This window comes from Lemur catta, chromosome 2, assembly GCF_020740605.2.
Source record: "Lemur catta isolate mLemCat1 chromosome 2, mLemCat1.pri, whole genome shotgun sequence".
Lineage (NCBI taxonomy): Eukaryota > Metazoa > Chordata > Mammalia > Primates > Lemuridae > Lemur > Lemur catta.
Window position 1 is genome coordinate 84054485 of NC_059129.1, and position 12666 is coordinate 84067150.

Below are 12666 nucleotides of genomic sequence, written 5' to 3' on the forward strand. Positions count from 1 at the left end.
TTTTTTTTCCCAGCAAGCATTTTTAGGTAAATAATTGCTTCAGAACTTTCTATTGTTTAGCATTCAGATACATCAGAATAATTAAATAATAATTATTAATAATTCAGACACCACAGAATTAAATAATTAATTAAATATGTTTATATATAAATACCCTAAACTCATGTCTAGTATATTTTGTCAACAGAAGATAAACTTTCTTTTTTGATTTTGTTTGCCAACATAAGATAAACTTCTAAACTTTCCTTTTTGAAACAGAAGCACTAGCTGGTACCTTTTTATGTGGATTATGAAGGGAATAACTCTTAAAATCCCTCTACATTCAGTTACTTATCATGGGAAATTTCTTAAAGTACTTGAACTTTGTTGCAATGAGAAGATGTTTATGCCTTTGAGGAATAGACTTTATGTTTGAACATAGCATAAAGCTTTAAGAGTTTCCATAACACTTTGCTCCTATTTCAGAGATTCCTCAAGGTTAGTTTATACCTGCTTAACAACATTTGTTTTATTTTTCCTGTGTTTCAACTGTTTAAATATTTCTTTATTCCACTAGAGAATAAGCCCCTTAAGGGTTTAAGTTGCTCTCTTCCCCAGAATTTTGTCAGTTGAAGTTCGCAATAAATATTTTCTGAATTGAATGAAAACTATTGGTCTTTTATGGACTGAAGTATATGCCAAGTTCATGAACACTTGGAAACAACTAGTAAGGAAGTTTCATTGTTAGCTTTAATGTGAAATTGCCAAAGCTATGTAATGAATAAACGAAAAATCATACATTTAGTTGTTTTCTTTTAATAAGTCTCTTTTATTGGAATATATGTAAGTTGTCACTTAGGTTGTGCTGCAGATCTTTTTATTCATGGTAGAAGATTTGGGGGAAAATTTTTTTACTAACACAGAGGATACAAAACATGTAAGGTCTTTTATGCTTATGGCTATTCTGATAGCTTCCTTGAGAAATAACTTTACTCTTGGTTTAGATATCGGGAAAAAAATAATATGGACTTCTATAAATACATTATACTTACTTAAGATTTATAACTGATTTATTTCTTATCCTTGAAATTCATCTTTAAATATCAGAAGTAAAGGAATTTAGCACTTTTGTAATGTGACATGACATTTTTAAGATAAAAGTCTTACTTTCGAAAGTTTAGTGTTATATTTAAAGCCTGATAAGCTTGCTTTAAAAAATCTGTTGTAATTCTTTGGATGTTTATTTAATATTTATAGGTAGCTCATGAAAAGCTGATGGAGAATGGCAGCTGTGAATTGCATTTTTTAGCTACTCTAGCTCAAGAGACTGGGGTGTGGAAAAACCCGGTACTGTGCACTATTCTTTCCCAGGAACCATTGGATAAGGATAAAGGTAAATTTTCTAGAGAGAGAGAAAAAAAGAATCATTAGACTAGAAAAAATAAGTATTAAAGTTGTTTTGATATAATTCATCTCAAGATATCCCAAAGAGGGACCATTTAATTAGTCTTCTGAGGTGCTTGAAGTCCTTCACCTTTATTTTGTTTTGGGGAAGATGTATTTCTAGGATTATAAAATCTTAGAGTAACAGAGAAACTAGAATTTTTTCCCAACATCTTTTCAACAGAGGAATTCCCTCTGTCACATCCTGACAGGTGGCAATCTAGCTTACATTTGATAATTATTTTGGTAGTTGGAGAAGCAGAAACAGGGTAGTTAAATAGTTTTCCTCAAACAGAAAGGAAACCAGTGCTAGAACTCTCAAGTCTTCTGTATCTAAGATTAGTACTCTTTCTCAAACAGTTCATTGCTTGGTCTTACTTTATCCTGCATTTTTATTGTATGAGTTCAGGCAATAAAGATCTTAGTTAAACTCAAACTGGCAGGTATCCTATTGGAAGTAGATGGCTAAATCGCGAATATGTATAACACTTAATGTTTAGAGTTTAAAAATTGTATATACCATGAAGAAAAGTACAGTTATCTTATAGAGATACTTTTCTTGAGATTGTTTTGAAGAGTGTGCCCAGATTTCACCCTAAACTCCCAAGATATTTAACTGGAGAAGTCAATAAGAAAAAATTATTTTGTAATATGTCTAATGGAAAAAGCATATATTTACCATTATAAGCTTCTGTCATTTATTGCTGCATTTCTCGTTGATTGATGGCAAACTCTGGGTAATTTTGCTATGTGATAGCAAGTTATGAAGACCAAAAGAAGGGAGCGTTGAGTGTTAAGCCCATTGCTTGTCAGTTCTTCCGGTACTCTGATATTTACCAAAAGGCTTCCCAGCCGATCTTCAAACTTCTCTTTAGGCTGGTTGTTCCTACTTGAATTCCCTCTCTACCACTTTCTCCTTGCTTTCCTGATAGTTATGATGGTGTTACCTGTTTCTTAATTTTCACAGGGAGTTTATTTTTAGTATCCCATACCTTCTTGGATAGCCAAAGATTAGCTACAGTGTTCTCAAGGCCTGGGAGAAATGGAAAGTAGACTCTCATTATTTAAAATAATAATAATAAATTTAATAGAAAACTTAGCCAGGTGTTGTGGGACATGCCTATAATCCTAGCTACTCGAAAGGCTGAGGCAGGAGGATTGCTTGAGTCCAGGAGTTTGAGGTTGCAGTGAGCTATGATGACACCACTGTACTCTACCTAGGGCAACAGAGTGAGATGCTGTCTCAAAAAAAATAAAATGAAGTAAAAAAATAAATTTAAAAGTTGAATATCATAGATTTTTTTGCCTTTCCCATATTAGCTTTATTCCCAATAGATTGACATTATTTCTACCATCAAACTATACTTTCTGATCTTCTTGGTTTTGGAAGTATTGGATGTGACATATTAATAATAGTAGCAAATCACATTATATAGTTTCTAACAGTTTGGAAAGTGCTTTTTATGTGCATGGTTTTATTTAACCTTCACAATGATCTTGTGAAAAAGGTAGGATCTTTATTGTCCCTATTTTACAGATGAGAAAATAGTGGCTTAGAAAGATGAGTTGTCTTTTTCATATCACATTGCCAATCATGAGAAGCAGACCCGGAAATTAAAGTCAAGTCCTCAGCCACTCACTTTTAATATGCCCTGTGGCACCTAGCCTAATAAAATAAAATTGCACTCAGTTTAAAAAAAAAAAAAAGTTTTAACTGCTTTTTCCCATTGTCAGTTTCTAAATGGCATTTTGCCAAACTCATACATTTTACTAAAGCAGGAAAAAGGAATCAATCTTTACCTTAGCAGAGATGTAAACTTTATTTTAAAAAATAAAGTGCTCAATTTCCCTACTTGTTTGAATGTGCCTAACATTGTATCTGTTAACAAATGTCTCCACCCATCTCTGTGCTGCTTTATTTCTCCTGTCATAGCCACTGGAATAATTTGGACTATGCAGCCATGAGGAGTTTCTGCAAAGCAAATGGATTGTAGGTAGCCAGACTTGAATACAGCTTATGAAACAACCAGAGAGATGTTATATGATTGAAAGATTTTACAGCCATAAATCTAGCCTGCAGCAAGTTTGAAGAGCAGGAGCTCAGATAATAATGAGTATACCTCCTTAGTTTGTTCATTGTGAAGTCTTTGAAATTTTGATGTAGTATTTGAACAGTGGATAATCCACTGAATCCTGAATTGTTTTAGTTTATTTTTTAATTGATTAATTTTGGACTGCTAAAGCCCAGCTAAACCAAGAAATGCTCTTTGATTTGGGGATGTAAAATTAAAGATGCTGGTTTCACTTTAAGGTTTTAGCACCTTAGAGTGAGGTAACTCTAATAACCAAACCAGTATACGTTAAGTAGATGGTTTTGAATATCAGAGAAATTTTAGGCATACTTAAATAATACTTGTGCCTTTCTTTAGTCATAATCTTGGATTTTGACAAGGTACTTAATGCTCAATTATTTACTACTCAAGTTTAATTCCTCTCTAAAACACCACTGATAAATAAAATTAGCCTTTGCTTAAACACTTCTGGCGTATGGTAACTATGTAGTTCAGTCCACTCTTAGCTTGCTATTAGAAAATCTTCATTGTGAAAATTGTGAAAACTGTATTCTTAAGAGTTTCCATCTTTTGGATCTAGTGCTACCCCTAAAGCCATATCAAAATGTAAATCCCTCTTTCACTCAGTGGCAACTGACATTTTGAAATGTCATCATGCCCACACTTAGTCTTCTTTTCTTCTGTAGACTAAAAATCTTCCTGGTGTGGCATGATTTTAAATCTGCTCATCTTTGCATTTTACGTTTGTTGTTGTTTTGTTTAATGTGTAAATCTCAACAGTCAATCTGTATTCTAAATTTGATCTGGCCAATTTGAGGTCAATAGTACCCTCACCCCCTCCAGTGTAATAATTTATGCTTAAGTTAGTGTGGCCTAAGATGACATTACCTTTTTGGGTAGCCATATCATTCTCACAGCTCGACGAGGTTACTAAAATCACAACAAAACTTTTTAAATAAATGCTACTTTTAATCATATCTCCCCAATCTATATTTTTGTACTTTTTCTTTTTGTATGCAAATTTATTACTTTTTTCCTGCTTAATTTTGTTGTATTAGATCTGTTTTTGTCTCCCCAACTTGTCAAGATCCTTTTGAATCATGACTTTGTAATTCAAGAATGGTTTTTGACCTTCCCACTTCCCTCTCATTAGCAGACTTCATTAGCATATACCCTATTGGCATCCAGATTCTTGATCATAACCATAAAAAGGTTATGTCCAGAAACTGAGCTTCCTGGATACTCAGAAATCTTTCTACTTGCCTTCAGGCCTTGTATTCATACCCTTTGATTGTCATTGTTTTGTCAAATACACCTGTTTTTACTATGTCTGGCCCATGATTCTCCTTTTATGTCTGTGAGGATTTGATGAGAGATCATAACAAATGTTTGGCTAGAGTTCTCTTAAGATTTTTCAATATTGAGGTTAGTCTGACCTAATGTATTACTTTTTACTAAACTTTTAATTTCAGAATAGTTTTAGATTTATGTAATGAGTTCCCATATATCCCACACCCAGTTTTCACTATTATTAACATCTTACTTTAGTATGGTACATTTGTCACAATTAATAAACCAATATTTATACTTTGTTATTAATAAAGTCCATACTTTATTCAGATTTCCTTAGTTTTTACCTAATGTCCTTTTTCTATTCCAGGATTCCATCCAGGATACCACATTACATTTAGTCGTCATGTCTCCTTAGGCTCCTCTTGGCTGTGACAATTTTTCAGACTTTCCTTGTTTTTGATGACCTTGACAGTTTTGAGGAGTACTGGTCAGGTATTTTGTAGAATGTCCCTCAATTGGGATTTGTCTGATGTTGTTCTCATGATTAGACTGGGGTTATGGGTTTTGGGAGGAAGACCACAGAGGTAAAGTACCATTGTAATCAAACAATATGAAGGGTGCATATTGTCAACATGACTTATCACTGTTGATGTGAACTTTGACCACTGAGCTGAGGTGGTATGTGTTAAGTTTTTTCACTGTGAAATTACTCTCCCTGCCCCCACCTCCATTTCCATAGTGTATTCTTTAGAAGGAACTTAACTATATGCAGCCCACACATAAGACATGGGAAGTTATATTTTACCTCCTTGAGGGAGAAGTATCTACATCAGTTATTAGGAATTCTACACAGGAGATTTGTCTCTTCTTCCCTATTTATTTATTTACTTAGTCATTTATTCATTCAATCATTTATTTATATTAGGATGGCCTCATGGATATTTATTTTATACTTTGGTCATAATCCAGTATTACTTTTTGTTGCTAAAATTGTCCAGCTTTGGCCATCGGGACCTCTTTCACTTGACTCCTGTGTCCCTTTGACATAACCCTGTCATAGTCTGTTTTGTTTTTCATTTGAGTACTTCCTTGCTTTCTGATACCACAGGATGCTTCAGGCTCATCTTGCATTATTTACTGCCCCAGTCCTAGAATTAACCATTTCTCTAGGGACCCCTTGGTTCCTTTTATTGGAGGATGGTGTTAGAAACCAGGACGTGGTCACTGGATGTGCTTGTTGCTACTGAGATGTCATTTCTTCTAGGTCCTCTCAGTGGACAGAGCAAGGAAATATACATGTGTATACTGTGCATTTACATGTATCTTTAAATGTTTCTATGAATAATCAGCTATATCTCTATTAAACTAAATATTAGTTCATACTGTCTCCATTAACAGGGATCATTCTAGCCTCCTCCCCTTGCTTATCTCTAACCTCCCACTTCAACAAAATATTTTACAATTGGAATCATATAGTACATAGCCTTTCAGACAGGCTTCTCCCACCAGTGGCCATCCAGTTACTTAATCCTGGGATACATACATAGAGGTTTCAGAATTGATGACTTGTGGGAAATGATTTTAATAATCAGAGTGCTGATGTCTAGTTCTGTTTGCCGTTATTCTTACATTCTCCATTCATTTCCGAAGTTAGGTCATTGCCTTATTTCCTCATCCCTTTCAGTGAGGTTCTATTATACATTTGTAATACAGTTAGATTCTTTTGTCACATTCTGCATTCCATCCTGGGCTACCCCAACCTCCTAAATGATTTTCTGAAATTTGCATACCTTAAGATTCCCTCTTTGTGTTATAAAGTTGTAGGGTTTTTGACAAATGCTTATTGTCATATATCCACCATTACAGTATTATACATAATAGTTTTGCTGTCCTAAAAAATAATACCTGTGCTTCAGTTATTCTACTCTATCCCAAACACCTGACAACTAATCTGTATGCCATCTCTATAGTTTTGCCTTTTTCAGCATATCATATAGTTAAAGCCTTGTCATTCTGGTTTCTTTTACTTAGCAGTATACATTTAACATTCATCCATATCTTTATGTTTCTTAGTAGCTCATTCCTTTTTATCACTAAATAGTATTTCATTGTGTGGATGTAATTTGTTTATTCATTCACCTACTAAAGGACATCTTGTTTCCTACCCATTTTTGATTTGAATAAAGCTGTTATAAATATTTGCATACAGATTTTTTTTTGTTTTGTTTTCAAATTAGTTGGGTGAAAATATCTAGGAATGTGATGGCTGTATCATATGGCAAGACTGTATTTAGCTTTGTAAGAAACTACCAAACTATCTTCTAAAGTACCTGTACCATTTTGTATTCTCATCAGCAATGAATGATAATTCCTGTTGCTCCAGACCCTCACTAGCAATTAGTATTGTCTATTTTTGGAATTTTAGCCATTCTAATAGGCATGTAGTGATATCACATTCTTGTTTTAATTTGCATTTCTGTAATGACAAATGATATTGAACATCTTTTCATATGCATATTTGCCATCTGTATATCCTTAGTGAAGCATCTGTTCAGATCTTTGCTTATTTTTTAATTGAGTTGTTTGTTTTCTTATTGTTGAGTTTTAACAGTTCTTTGTATATTTTGGGTACAAGTCCTTTATCAGATAGATATGTGTTTTGCAAATCTGTTCTTTCACTCTTGTGAAAGAGTCCTCTTGTGGCTTGTCCTTTCTCTTAATGGTAACTTGTAGAGCAGAAGTTTTATATTTTCATAATGTCGAACTTATCAACTTTTTATTTAATGATGTAAAAACTCATCATCAAATCCGAGGCCATGTAGAATTTTCTCCTGTGTTTTTTTCAGAGGTTTTATAATTTTGCATTTTTCATTTGGGTCTGTGATCAATTTTGAGATAATTTCTGTGAAAAGTGTAATCTAATTTTTGTTTTGGAAATCTGTCTTGGCTCTTACTAGTCACACTTCTTTTTATGAACAATCACAAGCCATCTTTTTAATGTGATTAATTTTTAAACTCTTACCCAGGATTACATCTGTTCCTGTTTCTACAGTTTTGCAAAACATGCCATCAGCCCCATTTTGAAAATTACATTTTCCCATCTGTTTCTACTTATTCTGTTGTTTTTTCCTACACTTTTAAATCTAAAGCTTATCCAGAAACATCATGAGAATAGAAGAATTCTGCTTTTTGCTATCATCATAAATAGTACATAATCAAACCCAAGAAGCAGGCCTTAACCACCTTCTCCAAGTTTATTGTTCTCATCATTTTTGATGAGGGTAGGGGCCATCTTGGATTTAGCTTTACTAACATTTTGCATTGGTTAAATGCAAACCTATGTCTGACGCTCATGGTTCATCTTTGGTCCTAAACCTGCTTTTCCTTCTTTTATATATATCATGTTAAAATCTAAACTCTGAGAGAACTCCCTATTAAAATTACACTGAATTCTTTAGGCACTTTCCCCTCTAATTCTATATTACATGAATTTGAAATTGCATAAATAGCATTTTTATCTGCTTGCCAATCCTTTCTTGAATCTTGAGCACTGCAGTCCTCTTTTTTTCCCAGAACCCCTTGGTTTTCAAGGGAAATTTCTAAAGCTTAAGCTTTTCCATGGTACTTATAAATCATTCAGAGTTTTGTGGGAAATAAGCCTTTATTTCAGTAATAAGTCTTTAAGTTTATTACTGAAATAAATAGACTTAAATCTAGTGACAGTTTTTTTGTGTTAGGATGGGAAGTCACTAAAAAGAGCACCTTACAGATTATATTGGATACTCTTAGAAATATATAGTTTTCTTAACTTGTTTCTTTTTGGTTGTCTTTTTTTAAAATTTTCTTATTTTACCCTGTCTCTTGCTTCTTCTCCTCTGCCATTAACTGACCTTATCATGATATAAAAAATACAAAAATGGAGCATTTTAGATTTTATTTTTAAAAATCACGACTAAATTAAGTTGTCTTTTACTTGTGGATAACCCTTAGAATTCCTTGTGTGTAGTGTCCTTGGATAGAAGTAAGCTGTTACAACTCAATTGCAATGAACTTGTAAAAGTGTTCACTCTTTCAGCTTTGTGATGATATATTTTATATTTTGTTAACAGTAATTTTTCCCTATTATTTTATAATTAAATACAAATATAGTGACCCCAAATTTTCACTTTTACTAAAATGATTTTAAAACACACTCATTGGCTTCTTGAAACATCCTAGAAAAGTACATTATTTATTTTTAATAGATATATTTTATAATAATGTTACATGGATAAATCTGTCAAAATTTAATTAAATTTAATACTCATAGTTAAATTTTATTTCACACGAAAAGGGTATGCTGTGGAATGCTTTTTAATCTTTAAGAATTGTTTTATATTAGTCATGTCAGAAATTAGTTATGATCATAAAGTTTTATCATCATACTTAATGTAAAAGCAAACAACATGATTTAATAAATTCTAAAATCTTTTAAGTTAAAATTCTACTTCTTGTAAATGTAATATCTTCTTCCCTCAGGAATGGGTAAGAGAATGGGGTTGAAGGTTAAGATTATCCCTAATTGATTACTTTGGACACTGAAATATAGTTACATAGAGCAGTAGTCTCAATCCTGGCTGTGTTTAAAATCACTTGGAGAGTTTTTAGATGTACCCTACCTCAGACCAGTTAAATCAGTATCTCTGAATATTAAATACTTTTTAGAAGTTCAAGACAATTGTATAGCCAGGGCTAACAACCAGTGTTCTAGAGCTTGAAGTGGTGTGTTTTTATTAAATTTCTTAATTTGGAGTTCTTTGACTAACAATGCTAAATTGGTTTCTTTAATGCACTTTCTTATTGTGGTAAAAAAAAAAACACATAAGATAAAATTTACCATCTTACCCATTTTTAAGTGTACAGTTCAGTGGTGTTAAATATATTCACTTTCACATTGTTGTAAAACTGATTTCCAGAACTTTTTCATTTGAAAAACCTGAAACTCTATACCTATTAAACAATAACTCTCCCTTACCCCGACCCCTCAGTCCCTGGTAACCACTATTCCACTTTTTGTTTCTACAACTTTGACTATTTTAGGTATCTTATATAAATGGAATCATACCATATTTGTCTTTTTGTGATTGACTTATTTGATTTAGCATAATGTCCTCAAGGTTCATCTATGTTGCAGCATGTGAAAGGATTTCCTTTCTTTTTAAGGCTGAAGGATATTTCATTGTCTATATATACCACATCTTATTTGTCCATTATAGGTTGACATTTGGTGTGCTTTCACCTCTTCTTGGCTGTTGTGGGTAGTGCTGCTATAAATTTGAGAGTACAAGTATCTCTTTCGAGACCCCACTTTCAGTTCTCTTGGGTATGTACCCAGCAGTGGGATAGTTGGATCATATGGTAGTTCTATTTTTAATTTTTTGAGGAACTCCCATACTGTTTTCCATAGAGCTTGCACCATTTTACAGTCCCAACAGCAATGCACAAAGGTTCCAGTTTCTCCACGTCCTCACCAACACTTATTTTCTGTTTTTATCATAGTAGTCATTCTAATGGATGTGAAGTGACCTCTCACTGTGGTTTTCACTTACAGTTCTCTGATGATTTGTGATGTTTTATACGTTTGTTGGCTATTTGTATGTCATCTTTTGAGAAGTGTCTGTTCAAATTCTGGGCCCATATTTTAATTGGATTATTTGATATTTTGTTGTTGAGTTGTAGGAGTTCTTTGTGTATTCTGGATATTAATCCCTTACCAGATACATAATTTGCAAATATTTTTTCCTATTCCATGTTTCACTCTTGTATCCTTTGATGCACAAAAATTTTTAAGTTTGTCATAGTCCTAGTTGTCTGTTTTTGTTTTTGTTGCCTGTGCCTTTGGTGTCATAGCCAAGAAATCATTGCCAGCTCCAATGTCATGAAGCTATTTCTCTATGATTTCTTCTAGGAGTTTTATAGTTTTGGGTCTTCCTTTAGATCTTTAATCCATTTTGAGTTAATGGTTGTATATGGTGTAAGATAAGGATCCAACTTTCATTCTTCTGCATGTGGATATCTAGTTTTTCCAGCACTATTTGTCAAAGAGACTATCTTCTCCCTGTTACGTCATCTTGACATCCTTGTCAAAGATCATTTGACAGTATATGCTGGGTTTATTTCTGAACTCTTTATTGTATTGCATTGGTCTGTATGTCTCAATATTTTGATTACTCTAGCTGTATAATGTTTTGAAATCAGGAAGTGTGAGACCTTCAACTTTGTTGTTTTTTGTCAAAGTTATTTTGGCTATTTGGGGTCCCTTGAGAATTCTATATGAATTTTTCTATGTCTGCAAAAAGAAATAGTCATTGAGATTTTGATACAGATTGTGTTGAATCTATAGATTGCTTTGGGTAATATGGATACCCTAATAATAGTCTTCTAATCCATGAACACAGGGTATCTTTCCAACCTTTTGTGTCTTTAATTTCTTTTAGCAGTATTTTGTATTCTTTAGGCTACAAGTCTTTCACCTCCTTGGTTAGCTTTGTTCCTAAATATTTTATTCTTTTTGATGCTATTGTAAATTGAATTGTTTTCTTAATTTCCTTTTTGAATCGTTCATTGTTAGTGTATGGAAATATAACGATTGTGTATTGATTTTTATATCCTGCTAATAAATTTGTTTATTAGTTGTAATAATTTTTAATGGAATCTTTAGTGTTTTCTACATAGAAGATCATAATATCTGCTAGTAGAGTTGATTTTACTTCTTCCTTTCCAATTTGGATGCCTTTTTTTTTTTTTTTTTTTGCCTAATTGCTGAATTATTTCCAAGAGAAAATGCAAATGATACAATTTTAAAAGGAATAAGTGATACAGATTTATGTAGGCCCTGATGAGAATTTTGGAATTTGTACTTTAAAGGCAAAGGAAAGCCACTAGAAGGTTTTAAACAGGGGAATACAATTCAGTGGGTTCTTTAAAAACAAAATAAAAAGCACCCTGGTTTCTAGTGGGGCAGAGATGGAGGGGTAAGAGTAGATGCAGAGGAGCAGACCAGCGGATCACTAGCAAGGTGGTCCAATTAGTGATTTCAGCTGGGGGGGCTAGAGGTGAGAGTGGAGATGGAGAAAACTGAATGAAATTGAGTATTTAGGTGTTAGAAGTGACAGAATTAGATGATGGGTTGGATGTATGAATGAGCAGGAAGCAGGGGAGAGCATTTTTAAAGTCAGACTCTTAGGTCTCTGGCTTGAGCACAGCTAAGTTGAGGGAGATGTAGAGACGAGACATATTGCAGTATAGAGATTTTTGTACGCTGTGTTTGAGCTATGTGTGAAACAGCTAGTTGGAGATGCTGCAAAGAAAATTGTGTGTAAATCTGGGCATGGGAAAATGCATCCAGTAAATAAATTGGTCCCACTTTGGGGGAAATCCAGGACCTAGGTAGGTCGTGCACACTGCATACTCAATTAATACTTGTGTAATGATTTATTTATCAAAAAAATCAACTTATATATGTGATATATTTAAAGTTAATTATCTTTAACATGAATTAATAGTTTCTTTTTTGATATCATAAAACTGGCATTTTATGGGAAGAAGGCTATTTTTACATTCTTAATTGAACTAACTGAATACCATTCATTTACATTGCCATTTTATGTCATCCAGCTCTCTTGATAGACTCGAATGTGGTAAAACCTGCTTTTCTGTTGAAAACCATAAATACAGAGAAAATAGATAAAGAGGCTAACATGAGTAAAATAAAAACGATTTTATACTTTTGTGGGATGAGAGTAGAGAAAAGCAGGGTAGGGAGTGAAGTTTGATGTGTCTAGCTACTCAAAGTTCATAAAATTTTTTTCGTTAAGTCTGGCAAGAAGTAAAACAGGTA

The 12666-nt window shown here is 33.1% G+C and overlaps 1 protein-coding gene across 3 annotated transcripts in view; it reads left to right on the forward strand.

Annotated features, from left to right (window-relative positions):
* Nucleotides 1-12666, forward strand: part of ZNF292 (zinc finger protein 292) — a 93344-nt gene that overhangs the window by 52052 nt on the left and 28626 nt on the right. For 2 of the 3 annotated variants that reach the window (XM_045543981.1, XM_045543982.1), the window contains one exon: nt 1237-1372. In XM_045543981.1, coding sequence (XP_045399937.1) covers nt 1237-1372 — 136 coding nt within the window. Of the gene's footprint in view, nt 1-1236; nt 1373-5264; nt 5280-12666 lie in introns of those variants that run through there. The other variant, XM_045543983.1, reaches the window with a different exon arrangement.